This window comes from Aphis gossypii, chromosome 1 (assembly GCF_020184175.1).
Source record: "Aphis gossypii isolate Hap1 chromosome 1, ASM2018417v2, whole genome shotgun sequence".
Lineage (NCBI taxonomy): Eukaryota > Metazoa > Arthropoda > Insecta > Hemiptera > Aphididae > Aphis > Aphis gossypii.
The window spans coordinates 35,660,982-35,685,668 of NC_065530.1; the positions used below are offsets into that span (position 1 = coordinate 35,660,982).

The 24,687-nt window shown below is 22.2% G+C and overlaps 1 protein-coding gene across 3 annotated transcripts in view; it reads right to left on the reverse strand.

Moving 5' to 3' along the window:
- Positions 1 to 4,892: 4,892 nt before the first annotated feature.
- LOC114121593 (uncharacterized) overlaps positions 4,893 to 24,687 on the reverse strand; it is a 44,274-nt gene continuing 24,479 nt past the window's right edge. For 2 of the 3 annotated variants that reach the window (XM_050197778.1, XM_050197779.1), the window contains exons 2-7: positions 19,296 to 19,501; positions 14,512 to 14,647; positions 12,114 to 12,247; positions 7,590 to 7,676; positions 5,121 to 5,298; positions 4,893 to 5,043 (exon numbers count right to left, since the gene is read on the reverse strand). In XM_050197778.1, coding sequence (XP_050053735.1) covers positions 4,973 to 5,043; positions 5,121 to 5,298; positions 7,590 to 7,676; positions 12,114 to 12,247; positions 14,512 to 14,647; positions 19,296 to 19,501 — 812 coding nt within the window. In that variant the 3' untranslated portion in view covers positions 4,893 to 4,972. The remainder of the gene's footprint in view (positions 5,044 to 5,120; positions 5,299 to 7,589; positions 7,677 to 12,113; positions 12,248 to 14,511; positions 14,648 to 19,295; positions 19,502 to 24,687) is intronic. The other variant, XM_050197780.1, reaches the window with a different exon arrangement.

A 24,687-nucleotide genomic window follows, 5' to 3' on the forward strand; every position in this document is an offset into this window, starting at 1 on the left:
GTCAAAATCATGAATATTTGCAAATTATTTTGTAGGTATAATTCATAAAATTTTTTTCATAAGTAGCTAAGAGTTGAAAATTTAATACAAGATTTTTCATAAGTTTAGCTTACAATAATTATAAAATAACTTAAATTCTGGTGTATTCAGGCCATTGAAACATAAATCACCTTTTTCACCAACCATTCGAAAGGATATCCTAGGCTGACAAATCATCTTCGTTCAGAATCGTTTTTTGTATACAATGATACCTATCATTGGATTCAAATTTAACACTCCTATAATATATAATAGTGATTTACACAGCACCTAATGTACACCAGAGCAGTACCCACTTACCCGCTTTTGTTACCATTATTATTGAGGTGTATGCGAAAGGTTTTAAATTTTTTTTTAAAAATGGAAACATAAATTTGATCACTAAATATGGTTTAGAAAACTTTTACATAAAGGAGTATATTGTTCTTCTAGCCTTCTAGTTTAAATGCAGTAAACCAAAAAAAAAAAAAAAATTAAAAATTCTAAAATTTGGATTTTTCAGTGGAACATGCTTTAAGTAAAATAATGCATAACAAAAAGGATATGGGCAATATTTTATTGTTAAGACAGTAAATTATCGAACAATTCAGTTGGTTACTAAGAAAAAATGTTGTAAAATAACTAACTTCGAGTAACTTACTTTTAGAAAGTACCTAATGAAGTTATTTTACTCGTTCCTTGTTGTTTAGAGATTAAAATGATGAGATACTTTTCCCGTTACTCAAATAAAATTGCAATGAAATTATTAGGTATTTTACTTTTCAATCTAAAAAGTTATTAAGTTACTCCTCATTACAAAAAAAAAAAAAAAAACAATTAATAGGTGCATAACAATATTACTATGACTATTGTGTTATTTAATAGGTTTCTGTTGCATTATCTATTGCAATATTGCAATATACTGTATTATTTCAAACTATATTAAATTCGTCCTGTACTGTTAAAATAAAATATTTTTCATTTTTAAGTTTTGTTGTCGAGTCTGTATGTTTGTAAACTTGTAATTGCGACAGAGTTTTAAAACAGTTATTTTTAAAACGTTAAATAGAAAAATTGAGTAATAATATACCTTTGAATTTATATTCTGACTTCTGTTAATAGTGCTCATACAAAATTATCTTTAATATAAAGTAAATAAAAAATATAAAAAATATATTAAAAAATAAATATTTATATTTTTTTTTATGTTATATTAATTTTATTTAATGTAATATTAATACATATAGGTAATATAAAACTTAAAAACTTAAATTCAGTTTAGGAAGAAAATGCATGAGACATATTATAATATATATTATAATATTGTATATTTTTTTGGCTGTAGCCATTTTCCTCTAAAAACGAGATACCGTTTGGCGTTTTCCTCATAAAAAAAATTGGTTTACATTTTCTCCTTGATTATTTTCAATTAAAATTTAAAATGATGTCTATTTTCTTCCAATAAAATTCTGAAATTGGTTCTTGGATTATAAATACGTTTGGGCCCATATTTTTTAATTCCATGAGAAGTTTTTTTTATGTTTTATTGAAAATTTTATGAGAATTATACCTAACGATAATAGAACGAGTCAGTATGCTGGCTATTTAACAGACACGTACATTTCAGAAAATGTTACATTTCCACCACTTGTTTGGGTAGAATCATCATCTTCATTATTACGAACTACCAATGCACGTGAGTCATTCAATTCGCATTTTAAAGACAATTTTTATAAAGAAAAAGCAAATGTATTTATGTGGCTCAATATTATGAAGCAAATTCACACTAATATTTATTGTAAAATAAGAAGTATTCATTCTCCATAAAAATCGAGATTACCTAGCAAACAAACGCCGTGAAGCAATCGACAATGCAATTATTAAAAATTGCAAAATGGAGACATTTCTAGGTATGTTTTTATAAAAAGTAAAATAATTTTTCATATCTATTATTTCTAATTTTTTCTTTTCTTTAAACCGGTATTCATTTGTTGCTGAAATTTTTTATAATTATAATAAAATATAATATTATATACTATATAATTGAGAAAAATGGACAGTTGAGGAAAACGGTATCTCGTTTTTGGAGAAAAATGGACCCGCCCATTTTTTTTAGTACGTATAAAGAAATTAAAAATATTACCTAATTATTTAAAAAATAATAATGTAATACACCTGTCACATTTGCCAATGACAAATTCCAATATGTCAGCTGGTCTCTGGGAACCTTCCGGTTTCCCGGTAGGCCAAGCTGTCTCTGCAGGCTCTAATTATTATGGTTAAATCAAATCTTACAGCATTCTTGCTTATGAATCAAGTTTTTATTACCATTGATTTTAGAATATACTAGGTATATAATATATATTCTAAAATCAATGCTATAACTTATACCAATAGGTATTAAAGATTAAAGAGCACTTTGAAAAGTAAAACAAACTATTAAAAATATCTATAAATATATTTAAAGCGCTATTTATCACCTCTGATGATGGTTTTATTTTTTTAGTCTAGATCGAATTTTTCATCAATTTTTTTATATTAGCATTTTTCAATTATAATTATTTAAAAAAAAGTGCTATTTGTAAACAACATTATTGAGTCATACACCTAGTTTTTGTCGATTAAAATATTTGCTTGTGAGTAAAATAGTTTAAAATGTAATATAGAGTTTAAATAAATCTTCTGGTAGTGTGAATAACAATACATACCTATTTCAACGTGACAACGTCAAATTCGGTATGATCGGTATTCGGTATGCAAAATAAATATAATATGTATTTATTTAATATTTTTAATAACCTTGTCACAAGTATATGGGTAAAACAATTTTAATAATTTATTGAACATGATGTTTGTAGATCATATCTATTGTTTTTTTTTTTTTTAAAAAAAAGCAGATTGCTTATTGTTAAATTCACAGTGACATATTATAACATATAGGTACATTGTACATTTACGTAAAATTTCGTTTTTAATTGAATGAACTATATCTACCTTAGTCAATGCGAAAACTTTTATCATAAATTTAATGTTTGTCACATCGAATGTTTGTTTAGTTTCTCTTCTAACTAAACATTTACAAACTAAATATCACATTTATGCAAAATCGACGATGTACATGCTTGATTTCCCTTCGAAACAAATATTTGAAATGTACAATTAATGAATTCTAATTAGTTATACACATCTTAAACAATTTTAGAACATAAAGCACCATCATTGTTTAAAATAACAACAACAGTTTTATAAAGTACCTATATACCTATATAATCCTACATAATACAAGCTATTAAATATTTTAGAACAGTTATAAATTTTAATAATTATAGTAGGTAACAATATTAATAGCCATAACAGTACTTCAAATAAATATATGTTGTCAAAATTCGTTAATATATAATATTATCATATATTATAATGTATATACCAGTTATGTCCAACATGAATTAAAATAGTTATCTAAAATATGATATCATATATTATCATTTATCTTACCAATTAGATCGATAATTTATTTAATTTTTTCATTGATGACTATAATGAATGAGAAATTTAAAGTCAAGTATTAAGTTATGAATTGAACATGTTATATACAAAATTATAAGAAATAAACCAAACAATTTAATTTTTTTTATGGAAACATTTTCAACCACATCGTTTTTTAAAAATTACGAAAGTATACCTAATTTATCTTGTAGAAGTTTAATAAGAAAACTTATAATACTTGGATACTATTGGAGATTAAAATATGTACATAACTCAAATAATTTGTACAAAGTTTGTTGTATTAAAGAATAAAAATGTAAACTATATTTTTAATTATTATAATTAATTATAACAAAAATTATTTTTATCCACCATTGTTGAACACTTTTCTTGATAAATTATAACCTGGAATATTTCGGTATTAACTATTACAATGTTACTCTAAACGATATTTGTATTTTTCAAACAATTTACATAGTATTCAGTATTTACAAAGATACATAAAATATATGATGAACCGAGCGTATAAAACTCGTCTATATAATATAATTAAATAAAGTTATTGCGGTCGCTATCGAGTTTGAGCCGATCTACAGGAATCTTCCTCTCCTCTTTGTCCTTTATTACGGGATATTCTCGGTAGCTCGTTAGAAATGTTTTTAATGCGATTTGTCCTGTTGTTTTTGTCTTCTCGACCGAATTTTAGCATTCGGTGGCCAACGATGATGGTTATAAATGAGAAAATGTTAATGACAGGATGGTGAGAGGAAGTTACAACTTGAGTTAGAATAAATAAAAAAAAAAAACAAATTAAAAAGGGGTTTATTCTCTTGCAAATAACAAAAAAACTAAAATTTGTTAAGTGTGTTTACGATTGTGTTAAAAACAGGAAAATGTTCTCTAAAACGATCATCAACCAGAGCTTTAAATTTGAAACGTATTCTTGCAATATTAATTATAAGCAAATAATTGTTATTCATCCTTTAAATTTTACATTAATATTTTACTTTGTATTTTACTGTCTTAAATTTATATGCTAACGCTTGTAAATTTAATCAATGTTTTTAAATATATTAAATATCATAAATGTATTTTTATGTTGATAGATTTTATTGAAATTATTTTTACACATTGAGTTGTAGAGAAAAATAAAAGAGGAAAGTAAAAATATAAATTGCAGTTTGCTAAATTATGAAGTGAAAAGTATAAATTTTTTATTAAAATCATATAATACCTGCATGTACTTACAACTCTTTTTCTGCAATAGATGTTTGATTGAATTTTTTTTTTGCAAATTTGCTTCTTATATTATAAGTAATTATTATATATAATAAGTATACCAATATGTCAAAAATAATTTTGATGCAAGGAAAAAATAAATATGAAGTGTTTCAATTGTATGAATATATTGTGAAAAAAATCGAATTTACATATCTGTACATAACATATTATAATTAACAGGGTTCTGTCACGTCTCGTGTACGATCATATGTGTGAACGATGCAACAAATAGAGCTACCAGAGTCGAAATATGTTTCCCTGTTAACAAAAGCCAATCACTTTTCATTATAAATAGTATTTAATAATAAATAATGATTTAACTATAATGTACCTACCAGGATTTATTGTGTTTATGTTATTTCTGTACTTCTCTAGGAACATATTTTCCGTATATGACTGTGTGAGTGATTGGATAACGATCATTTTTCGCCATTTCAACTGTTCTTGTATGAGGCTTGCTTCGCAAGTTAAATCCAGTTCTTCATTGGGTCCTTGAAAATGATCTTTTTCTACCTAATTTGATATTATTCTTTAAAAAAATTATACTATACTAAAGTTATTATGACTGATATATTATATATTAGTGTAATATTAATATAATGTATAATAATATATTATTAGGTATATTATTATATATTATAATAATTACATATTTAAATAATACATCACGATACATCTTGAAAAAAATATATATAGTATCACAATAAATTTATAAATATAAATGTATAGTATTTAGGATTTAAGAACTGTTAGATATGAAGCTATGGAGATGATGTGTCTAATTTGTTTATAAGAATTAAAAATAATAAATTATAGAATATTTAAGTTTGGGAACCCTTACGCGAAGATTTAATAATATTATATGTTTTAGTAATTATAATGTGTGTATATATATTATATACAATTAAATTATAATCAACTACTTAAATTATTACTCACGATTATTTTCAAGTTATATATAGGTATAATAATATTTGGTATAAAGATATTCTTTGAGTTATTTAAACAAATTTCCAAGACAAAACACATGAAAAATATCAAACAAATTAGTCTTTCGAAAAAACATTTTATTCTTATGAAATTATTTTTTTTTTTATTAGACTAATCACTAATTTAAATCTAATTACTAAGTGTCATAATAAAATTATATTTTTGATATATTTTGTCGATATAATAATATTTTTATAATATTATATTGTATCGATAAAATAACTTAAAAAAATCTTGAAGAATGATTTAAATAGTTGTACAATTATTATTTAATTGTAAAGATATAATATTATTACATTTTTACGTAAGGGTTCACAGATTTTAAAATTCTTATTGGTGGGAACCGGCGACATCCAAATTTTGGTATGTAAACTAGGTATCGATTTATTAATTACAGGTATAGAAAAAAAATGAGTAAAATTTTTACTTACAATTTTTTTCTCAGTAAAAATTGTTAATAACTTATGAAAATACATAATACTATGTATCTGATTAAATTTTTACTTGTGAATATAAATATATATAATATTTATTTACCAGTGTCTTCAACATTTTTTAAAATCCAGTAAAAAAAACTTGAAAGGATTTTTGCATTATATTTTAAATTCTTAAGAGTTTAACTTAATAAATATATGCGTTTTCAACTACAAAATAATGTTGTAGTCTTGAAATTTTTTTTAAAAAATTGAATCTAAAACGCTTGTAAAAAATTGGCAAATATGCATTTTCAATATTTTTAATTGATATATAAATTATTGCTTATTTACATCTCAAAAAAACGGCAACAGGTAATTAGGAAATTAATAAACCGTCATAATTAGAATCAAAATCAGAATTTCCGTTCAGAATCTAAAATATACAACTCATATCTTACATAATCACAATTAAATTTCAGTATATTTCTTCAAAGTGAATTATAAACGTCTGATTAATACTTCATAAGATTGTAGGTATATATAGAATTCTTGTATGTCTGAAAAGTCAAAAGTTAAAAATTTTAAGTTTTAATTTGCTCCAAAGAGCTGGTTTCTAACAATTTTGATAAACTATTAAATTATTTATTGTAACTTATTTATAAATTAATGATATTTATTCATTTGAAGTGTATTTGCTATATCTGTTGGAAATTCATAAAACATGATAAAGCATATGGATAAAAATAAAACCATTAAATTTGATGTATCACTTACATTTTACTGCATATTTACCTTATAAATGATAATTTTATATAAAACAATTCTCAAATTTTGCAACTATATTAAAACAATATTTGAATGATTCGATAACAAAATTATAGCTAATAGCTATTGTTGTTTATGTTTGTAGTTAAATTGAAAATTATTAATAAATAATGTATATGTATTAATATTAGTCACAGTTTCTTCACATTATGTCTAGTTTTAAGCAATGATGACAATTTAAGAGTGTAAAATAAAAAAATTAATTAAACTTAGTGCTAGAAATTATTGATGCAGAACTCTTAGAACTAAATTAGCATATTATTCTAAAATATATTTTAAAGCTATTATAATAAAAAATGCAATTTACTCGACTGATAAAGCGTATTTGATTTCTTAATCAAAATCATGTTTGTTATACAAACCTTTTTAACCTAACGATCTTCTTAAAATTAAAATATTAAATTTTAATAATATAATTTATGATCTTAATTTTCATTTTTTAAACTGTAGGCATTTGTTAACTTATATCTTTTTCTTTTTATATCTTTAATGTTTTAGTTTTTTATTATTTTTTACTAAAAAATAATAAACTGAAAACAGTATACTCATAAATATATTGAAATTTATAGGTACCTTAAATCGAATTCCTACTGCTTTTGAATATAAAGGACCTTCAGGATTGACCATCACTGGATAATTCTCCATTTGATTATTACTTGCCTATACAAAACACAAATAAATGTTAAGAATATTTTTATTTAAATTTGTTTGTTTTGACAATATTATTTTGGTTATTTTACATCCCATAAGATAATTTGATAAAAAACCTTAATTAATTTATGCATTTTTTATGTATGATATTAATATATTGTTAATAATGAAGTAAAAATTACAACAATTTTGTCCCAAGCTCGACATATTTTTATTATAATATGCAAATCTGTATAATATATTAGACGTTTTTACCATATAAATTATTTATACTAATCATAATTCGATAGACAATAGTTATAGAATAAAAAAATTATGTTTATTATTTCGTAGTTTCAGTAATTTATCGGGAATACCATAATTTTTTAAAACCTTGTTCATATGTTTTAATATTTAATTAAACTTATAATTGTAAATTATCCAAATCAAAAAAATGTATACTCGTACTATTAACTTTTGTTGTGAAGTAATTTTCTAGGTAAGGGAGTATTTCTGAAATATATTATTAGTAGCTTATCATTAAATGTGAGTAGGTTATTTATTGAGATTCTGTATTTTCTCTTGCCAGTGGCGTATTTAGGGGGGGGGGGGGTGATGACGAAGATGTATCTCCATTCCCCCCTTTAACCATTTTTTTAGCTTATATTAAATATTTAAGAAATTCTCAATAAAGGAGGTAAATATTTCCTATTCATTAATAAAATATTTGTTGAATTTATAAATTGTTTAAATTTTGAATATTATTTTAATTTCAGTCCAGATTGAATGGACTTACAAAGCTTTACATTCACAATAACATAAAATTGGATATTGAAAAACTATTGACGAATGACGAAATAGTTAAAAAAAACCTAGAAGGCAACAGTTTGTTTTGTAAATTATAAATAAATAAATGATTCATTATTTAATTCATATTATCTATTTAATATGTTATAATATGTTATAATTATAAGTTTTATGCACCTACTATGAACAAATATAATTAGGGCTCGGATTTTGAAGCATATGCTTCTTTTTTATATATGAGATAGAGATCTAATTTTTATATATAAATATATTTCACGTCATTCTGATTCCAAATAAACCATTTTTTTTTTGCTTTTTTAAAATTATTCCAGCTGTGGATTTTGTTATATTTTTATTATAATTATGCTATTGTAATAAAAACAAATGAATTAATAAGAAATGTAAAAACCCAGAATGCAGACTGTAATACTATATTATGGTTATATTGGATTATTCTTGTTTTCGTTATCGGCTTGTTTATTAAATGTATTAAACGTATAGATTATCGATTTACATATAGCTTGCAGAACCTATACGGTAAGTATGTCTATAACATCGATATCGATCGTTTCAAAATTTAAAATTTAGTGTTGTAATTTGAAACCTACTAGAGGTAAAAGTAATGTAAAAAATAAAGTATTCATCGATCACTTCAGTGGATGTAGAGAATTCGTTTTCTATGTGTATAAAAATATTCTGTCGGACAATAGAGTCAGTTTCATTACTGCAAATCTAGGGAGATACATATTAAATAAATCTTTTTTAAATTTAAATTAATTTTCAAAATTTTTTTATATTTTTTTATCACAACTTCATTTTAATTTTTGGTCATGCTTTTAAAAAAAAAATAAATATGCTTATTTAGGTATTGCATTTTTAAACAACCGTGTGCTTTTTTCGTTGCTTATTATGCTTTAAAACCCTCGAGCCCTATATATAACAAATATTATGTATGAAGTTATAATAAATTGATAGTATCTTCATGTATTTCGAGTGGAGAGAGAACAACTATTTTAGTCATATTATCTTCCCCTCCCAAATAAATCTTAAATACTCCACTGCCTCTTGTTATAAAAAATGGAACGCTTCTCCTTAGCAACTTGCTACACATGTTGGGATGTGCTTACTTTTCGAACTTGTAATAATTTTACATTTTATAACATATAATATAATATATATAGGTACCAGTCTAAATTATAAATGTAATTCAATCATTATTATGATTTTTGATAAAACTATTATTGTTACTTTTTTTTTTAATAAAACGCTGACACTACCCTCTCATTAAATTAATCATAAAGCTATATATTTTTCGATAGGTTTTTTATACAAATACGCAAACACACATACTTACTTTAAAGTTTATTAAACGTATTAGCGATATTCAACGTTTTTTAAATATTATTTTTATTGTTTTATTGTTATGTTAGAACAATTTGCTACTATATATTTTTTAAAGTATTATTCACGTAGGTTTATGATTAGGGTATTATATAATTTAGGTATTTTTGACAGTCTTACAATTTTAAATGCTTTAAAATAATATGTTATTTATTTTTATTTTAAGTTTTATATAATACATATATCAGCTATATGTTTTTTGTCATCTTTGTGGACGAATGATTTGTTTGTACAAGGTGTGTTTTTAAAATTACTTAAAATTTGATTATTAGTATAATAGTTTATTTATATATCATCTATATTTAACATTTTTGTATCTATATAATTTAATTAATTTATCTACTCAGGGATCTAAAATTTACATTATATATATAACTATCATAAAAAAGGCTTTTTTTTTTTATTTAAATATAACAAATGTAAGAGATAATGAGTGTTTTACGTTAAAAATAACACAACACATATTACATATATTTTTTTTTAAATTTTATCAAAAGTATCAAGACAATTTTGAATATATTTGAATAATTGAATATGTAACAAATCATATCTTTCTTTTTTGTGTGTTGTATATAATTTACATAGGTATAATATTGAGATAATTAATTTGAAGTAGTTATATCGATTATGTACAATTAAGTTGATGTATTTAACCTCATAAAACTTAATAAAACAAATTAAAATATTTAAATGATTTGTATACGTATACATTATACAATCAACTATAATATTAGTATTCTCTGGATATGTAAAAATCATAAAATGTATTTTATGGTGAAAAGAGGTCGCGTTTAATATTTCAATTGTATAATTAATTTTTGTGGCTAATATGTATTATTTATAAACTTATAGTCTTAAGCCTAAGCCTATAGTTATAAGTACCATACTTATCAGTACACCGACTTAGTTTTTATATTAATTAATAATTATTTTTATGCTTAAAAGAATCAGACCCATTTTTAAGTATCAAAGAATTATCAAAAATACCTACCAACAAAATATTTAGTTTTAGAGCAAACCACCGAATTGCCAATAAAATAAATTTTACGTTTGAAAATAAAAACTACTGCTTGAGAAATTCTTTTACGTCTCTTTTCGACCGTCTACGGTACAATAGCTTGCCCTTTAAACTAAAAATGTTCTTTTCAGATCCACTCTACTAATGTTCAATGTAATATTATCTTCTATGATCGTTCAATAATGTTATAAACATGTTATCCTTAAGGACTAATATTGAAGCTATCTACAAACAACTTAAACTTGTATAAATGACAATGTTTATATTTTATAATATTAATTAGGTAACTATAACTTGAAATAATAAATATCCTATCATGATGTTATTTTCTCAGTTTCTGTATTACATACAACATTACAATGTGCGTTTTGTTACCTATGCGCTAACTCATTCTATGTATATTATAGTAAATGGATAAAATATACCTATTGTATAATAAAAATTTATCACACTGAATTAATATAAATATATTATTTATACAATAATTAACCATTATTAATGATAGTTAAGTAAATAATATTTCCACACCCTAACAAGATTACTCTCCCATCTGAAATTTTTTGGTGCAATTGCCACCAAATTTTTTATTTTAATATTTTCGTGATTATTTTCACAAGTTTCTGCCACAGCTAAAAACTACTAAAAATAATTTTATCCAAGCACATAAATCCTCTAGTCTTTAACTTAGCTAGTGAATTCATCCTGAAAATCTCCCACGTTGATTAAAAAGACATTGTTGCGGATCTTGTAAATCCTTATTTATATTAAATTAAACAGAAACTCCCTTAAAAGTCTGACATCAGACAAGTGACATTAAGTCTCACATTAGTAAGCCTCTATTTTCATGATTTTCATGTAGTTTATTATTAGAGTTTATCGAATTTATTTATTATAATACAAAAATTAGACAGTAATACTAATTTCTATATTTATTTTTAATAAAAAATAAATAAATCAACTATTTATATACAAAGTAACAAAGTTACTAGTATTAAGATTGTGTATCGCAACAAAAGCTGTGATAATAAAACATGTATCATATGCAATTTTTTGAGTAAATTTTAATACATTTTTCAGACCTATATAACCTATATGGTTTAACTATGATTATTTGTCTTATAAATTAACAATACATTTTTAATTATTCAGGAAGTGTAGTTTGTCACATGACGTGATGTTGATTAAAATTAATTTAATATAACTTTAAGATATTAGTTTTCTACTAATATTCATGAACTCACCTGAACGCCATTGACATACCATGTCATTAACGGTTGTGGATAAGATTTGGAGGAAGTGCAATTTCCCGACAAGAGATCGCCAACCGCATAACGATTAAGCACGCCCTCTATCAAAGGGTTTTCTTCTGGATATGCTGTCAATAACATAATTATTACATTAATCATTTTTATATATCGATTTCTTGTTGTATACGAGTATAATAATATTTTAAATATTGTTTAACCACAAAGAAAATCAAATAAAATGAAAATGTTACATTCACTTCAAATTGTTTATTGTTAAAGACATACATGACTAGGTCTACATATAGGTACAATGTACATACATTTGAAACATTTTATATATTGAGCAAATATAATATTATAATATTTTATTTTATTTCAATGAAGAGAGACATTTTTTTTTAAATTTTCAAATTGACAATGAATGAAACTTGTTCAATAATTTGACTAAGAATTTTGTTCTGTTATAAAGAATGTGGTATCACAAATAGCATAAACATGTATATAATTTTTTTTTTTATAATATAAATTTATAAATAAAAATTACAATAAAATGATTTTATTATTTATGTATAGTGTATAATATATTATGGTGATTACGTAATGCCATTTTGGGTAAACCACACATTATGAATAATTAATTTATTATTATTTTAAATTGACTATATAATTGTATTCGAAAAAACATTTAAAATTCTCATCAGGTATGGTTACATTTTAGGTCAGATAATTTTTTTTCAAATTTGAAAATAATAGGCCTGAGATTTTAATAATTTTTATATTTTGATATTTAATTCTGAATTTAGATTACTCAGATGAAATTTTTATTTAATATATTACTATTTTAAATACATAATTTTAACTCACATATTTTTGAATATTTTAGTAAATAAACTTAATATTATGAATTTATTTCGTTAAGTTTATTTTACATAATTTCATATATACTTGAAATTTTTTATGAGTATTTTAAACTACATATTTCCCTATTTTTTATTGCATAGCCAGTGCACGCATATTTATTGGGTGTATAGTGTTTATACTAAAATATAAATTAACCACAATGTTCCAACTGTTGCTTCCCAACATTCAAATTTAATATCTCAAAAAAAGTTACCAACATCGACAAACGAAAAAGTATTTTTACTTAATAGATCGCAGAATAATTCAAAACATAAATAAAATAAAATAATTATTATTATGTAGTATGTATATTGTATATAACAATCACTTAATTCATAAAATGAAGAATATAATAATAATTGAATAAAAAATTACGTGTCCTTACTTCTTATTAGTAAAAAAAAGTTAGGTTAGGTTACTCAAATCCATAATAGTTATTAGTTATGAGCATTTTAAATTGGAAGTTTAAAAATAATCATGAAAATTTGATTATTGTTTTATAGTTAAAAATGCATAAAATTGTAATCTGATTGGATCGATTGATGTATTCATTTTATAATGTACTTTTATAATTTTTGTGTCCACCATAATCTATGGAGCATCAAAAACGTGTAGATTTTCAATTTCAATATTTTTACTGATAAAATAGTGAATCTAAAATTTTTTGGAAGGTTGAAAGTAAAAAATTCTTAGTAATTTTCTAAATAATTAAAAAAAAGTTCAGTTAAATTTCACAAATGTGTTAGTATTAATAAGTAGTTAAAAGTATTGATAAAATTGTTTAGTCTCAGTCAAAAATCAAGAAAACATGATAGATGATCCTTACCTACATAAGTTGTTGCTTTGTCAATGTTAAGAACTTATCAATAAGTGTCCGATTTTCCTATTTTAGGTTTGAAAATTGAATATAAAGTTTTTAATAAGTAGTACATATTAAAACCCAATTATCTAAAAAATATATAAACAGACTTTTTTTTTTATATATAAAATACATTTAGTACTTACTATTTAGTTTACATTTTGATGAAATGTTATGTTTAATTAAGGAATAACATTCATAGTTGTATTGTTGTAATTTGAAAATATTTGTGAGGAGACAGGTTATATGGATGTTATATTTTATCATACGTAATTATTATTATTATTTATTTATACAGTAGAATGCCGATTGCCGACCGCATTACTAATAGTAACATCAATTGTTAAAATATCAATATAAATATAATACTTTGTAATATAGGCCGACTGTCTTTACCCACTTAAAATCATTTATTCGTATATGCAATGAATTATTATAGAATTCAAATTTAACACATTAATTACTGTAACTTACTGAATGATGATCGGTACACTCGACATACTAATTGTATAACAGAGCATTTGTCCACTTTTTATTAATTAAAAATAAATTTAATGGTTTATACTATATTATAGGGATAAAAATATTTATATTTAAAAAAAAAGTAATTTATCGAAATATTTTAATATTTACCTAAAACATTCATGTTTGCAGATTTAAAAACCATTTCAAATTTTGGTCCATCTGTTGAGACTTCACATCGATATATACCACTAGTTTGCAACGTGAGATTGCTTAGTTTGATTTTTCGCATGTTACAATGAGATAACTACACAAACATATTAATTATACCATGGTTATTAATTAATAATTATTATACATAAGACTAAAACTGTAAATTATGGTATTTATTAAATAATAATAAAAACAAATATCTTATCGTGTACGGTTATATTATACCTTAAATTAATATATATCAATAAAAATATTAACTATCAAAGGAAAATGAAAATGTTTAATTAATCAGACTTGTGGTTCAAACAAATATATGAAAATTAAATATTGTATAATTTTAGATTAAAAATAAAGTGAAAAAACTATTGGTATTAACTATTAATAATATACAAATAAAATATATATTAAATGGTTTTCTTCTAAATAAAGACATCTAAAATCTAAATTCCATGGGATATATTTTTTTCCAGTGATTGCCTACATAAGTATCTTAAAGAAGACGTTTTTAAATTTTATTTTTGAATTTCACAGTAAAATAAAACTGCAGAAAAGAAGTTCTTAAATATAATTAAAAACAGTAGGTACCTACTTGCTATAAAAAAATCTCTAAAAAATGTAATATATTTTTATTAATAAACATACGTATGTATTTTTAATGTTTCTTTTAGAATCTAATTAAAATTAAACAAATTTTATACTTACAAATTAAAAAAAAATGAATTTTGTTTTTTTAATAATAATTTTGTTTTTATTTTAAAACATAACATCACGAACATTTTATTATTTTTATATGAATTCAACAGTTTTATATTAATTTTCATAATATAATAAACGGTACAGTATATAATTTATTAAAATAATACTGTTATTATAATAAAAATAAACGGTTATTTTGCTGTTAAATTATATATATATATATATATTTTTGTTATAATTATTAAATTGTATAAAAAAATATAACGTATAAAATAGACCCAATAATTGGTAAAAAGTCCATTGTCCATATTAAAAGTTTCCATGAAATAATGGTTGAAATAAAAATTGCCACAGTAAAATGACTTATTTTGTGAAAATAAAAATGTATACTAATTTTAAGTAAAAAAATTACTTTGAATAATTTGGGAAACGGAATAAAAATCTATAGGAAACTAATTCAACACTAGGAAAAAAAATCTCTGAAATAAAATAATATTATGGTTCCTAATATTTTAACAGTAATTTAAGAACTTTAAATGCTATTGACGTGTACGATGTACTTTTGATAATACATATTAAAAACAATTTCAATAATTTTCAATTATAATTATTTGATTAATTTTCAAACATTATTTTAATATTAATGTATTATAGTATAATTTGTATTAATTATAAGTTATATAATTTATAACGAAATGTAATAAATTATCAGATGATATGTTTAGAGAAAAATTATTTTGAAATCTAATTTAAAAATTCTATAATAGGTACTCATATGTTAATATTTGTTACAGTTGTTTATTTTCATTTTTGTTTTTATAATTAATATTTTTTACTGTGTATTACTGTCATAGTTACCTATAACAGAGTTGTTATAACAGTATTATAATTTATAATATAGTTTCTTTTATAGTTGTATGTATGTAAATGTATAATCATCATGCGAATTAAAATACAAAACTATTTTTATTTTATTTTTTCTTATTTAAATTTACTGACCATAATAAGTTTAATCCTTAATAAAATAAAATAAGTTATAAATATTCGAATAACTATGTTGAAAAATTAATTTAATAATTGCATTTGAAAATTATTTAAATTGTTTTTATTAGAATAAAATAATATCTAAATAATAATCTTAACTCAATTTTATTCGAATAACTCTATACTAAGATAAATATTTATTTGTAATGAAATATAAATAACATTTTTTTTTAAAAGAATGTAGCATTTAAAACATTTTTATTCAATTATTATCATATGGTTATGAGTAATATCCATTGTGTTCCGGGAATTTTTTTCCGGTCTTTCGTTTAGGTTTTTTTTCGTGAATTTTCATTCTGCGATTCAATAATTTTTACTATGAAAAATATTGTATTATTTTCTCTCTTAATTTGTGGCCTCAAGTTGAATAGTTTATTTATAAAATAATTTGTTACTTGTATAGTTGTATATCTAACATGTAATTATCGTAAGGTGGTTGAAGTTTAAATTTATGATCATAAAATTGCCAAGCCCGATAATGGATTTAATAATATGTGTTTAACATAGTTATTTTATTTTAAAATAATAGCAGTATGCAGTACATACTATAAGGTAGTTGTTTAAATTTCTAGATTTATTATTTAAATTGTATATTTTTTTTGTATTTAATATTATAATGGCTGATGCAAATATTATTTTATTAAATAAAAAGTAAAAACTATAGTATATTATGTTATTTAAATTTTAAATGTGAACTTACTTTTTCACTCTGTTCCACAAATTAAAAAAAAAAAAAAAAAAAAAAAAAAAATCATATTAATTGTGAATATTATACGAAACGCAGTTTATTAAATTGTCCGGGTATATTAAAAATTGATTCACTACATAAACCTACGGATATTTTAAAAGAACTCATATACGATTTCGAAGAATTAGCTGATATTTTATTATGTAATAAAATATCGAAAATACTGATCAAATTTAATATAAATAACATTTTTTTTTTTTAATGCATTATTAAAAAAAAATTGAATTCAACAAAATTGTATTTATTTTAAATTAATTTTACCATCTACGTATACAATTAAATCAATCAAATTAAAAAAGTATTAAAAAAAATATTTTAAAAGTATTTTAAGACATGAAAAATATTTATATTTGTTTCTAAATATTTCCTATTAAAATTAATATTGAAATTTATTTTATATAATTTTTGAATAAATATACTATATGTATTTAAATACAGTTATTTATATAGATGAAATTAAGAAGTAAAATTTTGTAAGTAAAATTTTAATGAACAACAGTTAAGATGATGCTATCAATTGTATGTGTTATCTTTGTCTTACAAAGTATACAATATAGCAATTTATTTTCAGTAGAGCCAATTTGTGATGTTAGATATAATATTAGATTAAATTGTCCTATTATTAAAGTTAAATGTACTTTAGAATTGTATGTTTTCGATATTTTAATTTTTAAATTGTAATATTTGCAATACTCATATCTTGCTTAAAAATTGAAATATTGAAAAAATCTAACGTCTTAGTATAGGTAATATTCGTACCTTTAACTTTTATACTAGGAAAATTCACTCTACTATTAAATAACTTCAAAAAATTGGTTATTTTTAATTTGGAAAATCTAAGTTGTATGTTTATAACTTTATAAAATAGATATAACATTTGCGGGTGAAGGGTCTAATTAGGTACTAATGCGATTGGTTAGTGTTTTTAATAAAATTACACATTTCTATTAATACATTATATTTGTATATATATACCCATATTTATATATTATCAATAACTAACAACATATAATAAGTAAGGTGTCTAAATAAAATGTTATAACATTTGTAGTTAGGTACTAAAACATTTGTTTTTGAGAAGGAAGATGGGATTTACAGCTTATGAACGAACGTAAAATAACTCCTTATCCTCTTTCTGGAAAAAAGGCAATAAAGGAATTTACGAATTTCTTGGTTAAAAGATAAACGTTTGAAACCTATGTTGTTAGTTTACCAAAATTTATATCACCATTACAAATAATATAAAATGAGGGTTACTCCAATATAAAAAGGTGAAATTTAAAAGAAATAAGTAAAGTAAATTATTGAACTATGTCTTTATTTCATTAATAGAATTAGTAGAATATCTAAGCAAGGATATGTCATGATAAATAAATATCGAAAATGATATTTTATTTTTCAGTTTATATAAGTAGGTTAGTCTATAGGCTTATAGCTTATAGCATAAGTTTATATTTTATATTATTAAAGTGGTATTAGATTTTCAAATTAAAACATTTTATTTTAAATAGAAATAATTTAATTTTTTTTAAATATTATCAATTACGAAATATGACTTTTATATTAATTCATAATATTAATTACAACAAAAATTATAATCAGGCAATAATAGTATTATATCAAAATAATAGGATATATTATTATTATTATTTTCACAGCGTTTTAAATAATTTGCATTACATTTGTGATATGTAAAACTGGACTAATTTTACTAGTTAATTTTTTTTTTATTTAATTATCTATGTTAAATTAAATTTGGATGTTGTAGCCCTTTTTTATTTGCCTTTCAGCGTGTCCTACCTAATATTTAACTGAAATTGAATTAGGTAATTGAATTTTTTGTGTTTTAGTTTTTTAAATAATTATTGAAATGTATAGTTAATTTTACAGTCTAATTAAATTAATTTTTGGTGAATTAAATCATATGTTTACTTAACTTTCTATGTATTTATTTATCAATGAAAACATGTAAAATTTGATTGGTATAGTTTATTTTTAAATAATAAAATGATTTATTTATGTTAAATTAATTTTCACCCTCTTTTAGAATACATTTTTATTGTATATTTCATAGCGCTATAACATCTGATTTTTAGTTATTAGGTAAAGTTGTTGAAGTAGGTATAATTTAATATTGTTTCTTTTCAATTATTAACTTAATATTAGAATTGTATGTTGTAATAAATATTAAAATATATACACATAGCACTATATTATTATCTAAGTGATTTTAAATGAAAAAAAAAATACTAACATCCAATATAATACCAGGAAGATGAAAAACTTGGATAGTTGGTCGATCCTCTGGGACGAACCTGTAGAATTCGTGATCATCCTTGTACCACTTAACGGAGTATAATTTATCATGGCCTACGTCGAAATTGCATTCTAATTCTACTGACTGTTTTAAGTCCGCGTACCTTGGCACGAGTACATCGATTATTTTCAACGCTAATGTCACTATAAAAAAAAAATAATAATACTTAACATTAATTAAATTATAAAAATAAACAATTTTCACACAACAAGCTTACAATGAATTCATTGAGTTCATTATTCAAACACAACTATACGTATATTGTTTGATAATATTTTATTGTTTATAATGAACCAATTTACAATAATAAAATGTATACATTATGATTTTTAATATATTATTTGACGATACTTTTCCTATTAATATTTTACACTTTTATAATATTACTATAGTGTATAGTCTATACTCAATGATTAAAGGAAACGGTATAAATAACAAATGTACACCCGTTGGTAAATGATTTAATAATTTTCTAATTAAAATATAAATATTTTCAAATTATTTCTATGTATCAGACATATAGTTATAGACAATTTTCTGGACAGCTATTATTATATTGAACAGTTTGGATGATATATAATGATTGGGTCTAAGAATGAATACCGAATAATAGTGGGTTTTGTAGAACCGAATGATATATTGAGAGGTCTATCCATATGAGGTCCTTACCAGTAACCCTGATTTAGAAGGAAAGCTATTCTGAATATCAAATTATGTTTGCTATAGAATAGATACATACTATTGTGTAAAACTTTACACATATACATTCACACACTTTCATATACACACACGCAAATACGCGCTTGCGCTAGCGACCACAATAACCGAATAAACATACTTGACCATCGCAATAAACTTATATTTCAAATAATATTGAATTGAATTGTGTAATAAATAAATTAAAGACTGCTGAAGAATTCAATTTTACTAAATTATGTACAAGTCCTAATAACTGCTGTATTTATTTGTATTGGTCATTATTATAGTATATATCTATTATAATAGTAAAAAGCCTTAAATAGTTATTAATTATAAGTAATGACAAATATTAATTAATAATTAAATGAAGTATAGTTTTATAAGAAATAATAATATATTATATTATTTGTGTTTGTGATTATAAAAATCAAATAATTTCAATTCATCAACAGTTATTTTTAATTATTGCGTAAGTTTATTATAGTTCATTGAATTAAAAATTCAAAGATCGGAATGTTTCACTCTAAAATATATTATAATCATGTACTAGTACGTTATCAACGAGATTTTGGTAGGGGTTGAAAAATTATTACATCAGATCTGTATCCTGGATTTATTTAACCTTTATAAAAAATATAATTTCAGTATGCTAATATCATGTCGTAATATAAAATAGTATAAAACTAATGATTGATAATACTGTTGACCTATTTGGCTATATTTAATTGTAAATTAACCGTATATTCCATAAAATCTATTTTTAATATAGGAACGCATATAGCAGTGGTTTTCAAACTTTTTTGCTGACGGAGAAGCTCTTAAGCGTTAAAAAAAAAAATACATTAAAAACTCTAGGAATAAAAATTTTAAATAAAAGTAAAATGATAAATAATGACTATGACTTAAATACAACTAATAATATTAATATATATATTAATATATTATTATAATACTATAGCTATAATAGCAATAGTAATAACAATAGCATTGAATTTTGATGGTCCGCAAATCCCTATATGATTGTAGCAAAACCCTAAGGTGTTTAACAAGCACACTCTGATAACTATACTGATATAATTTGGGAACTATTTGTCTTTAAAAATAAATAAATTACATATTTCTGTTTACCTAAGTATTTAATATTATTATCAGTATTGTTATAGGTGTTGCTTACATAACATCGATATTTAGGAAAATAACTCCGTTAGTCTTAAATGTTATTAGTTTAAATACGAGTTTTACACATATCTTATTTGATTATGATAGATACAATTAGGAAAGATAAAATTGTTATTATATTAAAAAAGATATATATATATAATATATATATATATTTAATATATATTATACCATTACAAAATAATACTTTAAAAAAAAATTAAAAATGATTATAAATTGTGTTTAACGTCTGTTTTTATATTATAAAGGTATACGTTTTGTCACGTACATAGTAAGTAAATAGTGTATTTTTGTAATTTTATGCAAAAATTAAATTATAAAGAATATATTATTAGTTTTACACTTTTATCTATTTGTAATTTAAACACTGCATTACAATATAAAATACATGTATTTTAATTAAAATAAATGACAGAAATGAGAAAAAGAATTTTCTTAGTAAAGCGTAGAAAAATAATTTATTGTTCAAGATCAGTTGTAACTTGTGGATTAGTCTAAGGGCAGTGTTGAAAAAATGCGCCTTGAGTGTGACTTTGATGAATGTCCCCTAACATTAACTCCGAAACAATAAGTAATAAGAAAAATGGAAAATATATAATTTTTTTATTCACTAAAGACAATGTTGGAGAAAAAAAATAGTCTGATGTATTGAGTTATAAATGGTAGTCACCGTGTATACGTCAGTGGTATAATACAGGATTGGTTAGAAGTAAATACTCCATAAAATAATCATAAAAAAACAGTCAGGCTGTAGTCAATTTTTCATTATTGATCATTGGAAAAGAATGTAAACAAATATCAACTATTTTTTTTATTATTAATGATTGATATAGATTCACATATATTTTGTTAAAAATATAACATTGTAAATATTTTAATCATGTATTAATATGATGATACGGAATGTGAGACGAAATTTCTAAGGTAAAATAAGCATAGAGCGTCGAACAAAAAGTATTGATTTAACCGTTCAAAAAAAAAAAAAACTAAATTAATATAAAATATGCACACTTATAATAAATCAAGTACACGAATGAGTTAATTTACATATTAAAAAAATTATAATACATACCATTGTTATTTTATATGAATAAATAAACAATAGTTTAATGACTTTAATATCATACTCTGCAACAGGAGAAAAATATCATACTGGGTACTAAGAAAAGGAATTTTAAGCACTGTGGTTAAGTACACATATTGTATTAAAGTGAGTAGAGACAACAAGATTAAATCTCTCCAACAAATCATCTTAAGCCTTACTGAAATAAATCTTTCCAATCTTCTTTGCTTTTTGTCTAACGAAATCATGAGATAACCTGTAGTTATAACCATAGAATTTTTACACAATTATAAGTGTCTTCTATACATAATATGTATACATATATATTATATATATTAGGATCTTACTCTTAATTTTTCTAAAAAAAATGGTCAAGTGTGGGTTTAACTTAATACAATATTTCGTATATTTATAAATGTGTATATTATATGTACGTATATAAATAATGTATGTATGTATATATGTATGAACGTTTAAATCAACTACTTTATTCTACAATCAGCAATGAAATATAGAAGTAATTAATGGTTTACAGTTTTGCTAAATGATATCGTTCATTCAGATATATTGTGAATATTAATAAGATTTCCAGTTTATTTCAAAATGCATAGAACTATCATATTATATATTTTCAATAGAGTATTATCTGTTATAAGAACTTCATACATTCACGCTATGTCCACTATACTGATTTATACTAGCTAAGCAGGGAGACATAACATATTATGTGATTCATCTTAACGAATTTTCTTCCTCCTGCACTCTTCTTACTTCTTTTTTAATTTAAATATTTTTGTTTTCTTCACTAGTCGGGAACTTATTTAAATATTATATTATATTATATTATTTTTTTATTAAATAAAATAAAAATATTTTAGATAAAATATTTCTGAATACTAAACAACAAGTATTAACAAATTGTAGTCACCGCGAATTAATCTAATAATATTTAAGATTTGCTTATTAATTAGGTATGAAACTAGTCATTACTCATAATTATACACTATTATGATATAATAGATATTCAACTGAATGTGTTGATAATACAATATAATATACGAATGTTATTATAATTTATGACTAAATATAAGAGTCAATTTATTGGTTTTGTCCAGTTTTATCATTTAAATTAAAATTAGATTATAATAAAAATTGAATATAACTATAATAAATTGATGTTTTAAAAGACAATATTATTTTGATTAGATATCGAATGTATAAAAATTAAAGTTGAATGTAATAATTTCATTCTAGAGTTTTGAATTTACTAATTTTGCTTTAAGCTAATTTTAATTTAAATGATGAAACTGGGTAAAAATAATTAATCAACATTCTTTATTCTTATATATTGATATGACATTAATGAATTCGAATAAGGGTTTTACTGAATTTAGGAAATTAAAAATCAGTATTATCTAATTTATTTGATGTTTTAATGGCCACATCTGTTGCCGTGGTTATGTATACAACTTTTAATGTGCTATATGACATAATATATGCTTAAGTAGAATTAATTATAATTACTGATATTTAATTGAAACTAATAATTAAGATTTATGGCATTATTTGTGAATTTGTAAAAGTTTTTTTTTTCATAAGCTTTGATATTATTAGCATAACATAATTATACTAAAACTTTATTTTAAACTAATTAGAAATAATATTAATACGAGTATTTTTCAAAAATAGTTTTTGATAAATTAAATATATAACGGCTAATGTGTTTTATAGTATAATATTTACATTATGCCATTCTTGTAATTGAGCTTTATAAAATAATGACATTAATATTTTACGAATTATTTATATTGATAAATATATTATTTTTTTTTTATTAATACTTTATTTAACAATATTTATTTATTTATTAACTAGAAATATAGTATTTACATTTTAATAAATAAATAGGTACGTTAACTATCCAAATATGTATTATAATATAATTTTATTCATTAAATAATTCATATTTTAAAGACGGTTGGTCTAACAGTATTGTACAATATATTTTATTATATAGTTTAGCTTAATAACGCATCAACATAATATTATATTTTTAAATAATTAATAATTTTATTTTCTCGTTAAATATACGGCGTAAACTTCTATATGTAAAAAAATATATTTGCAAGTCACCTGTAAACTAGCCGGATGAGTAGATTAAAAATCAATATGATTTATTTTGAAAAAATATTATGTTTTTCATAGATATAAATAAAAAATGGAAACATATTTTGTTAAATTTAATATGTATAATTAATACAATATTTACTCAATTTACATTGACTTTTTCAGGGTCTCTTATTCAAAGGAAAACTATTAATTTAATTGCCAAGACAGAAGTTACCATAAGGATAAGAACTTAAGTTAACCTTATTTATAGATCTATTT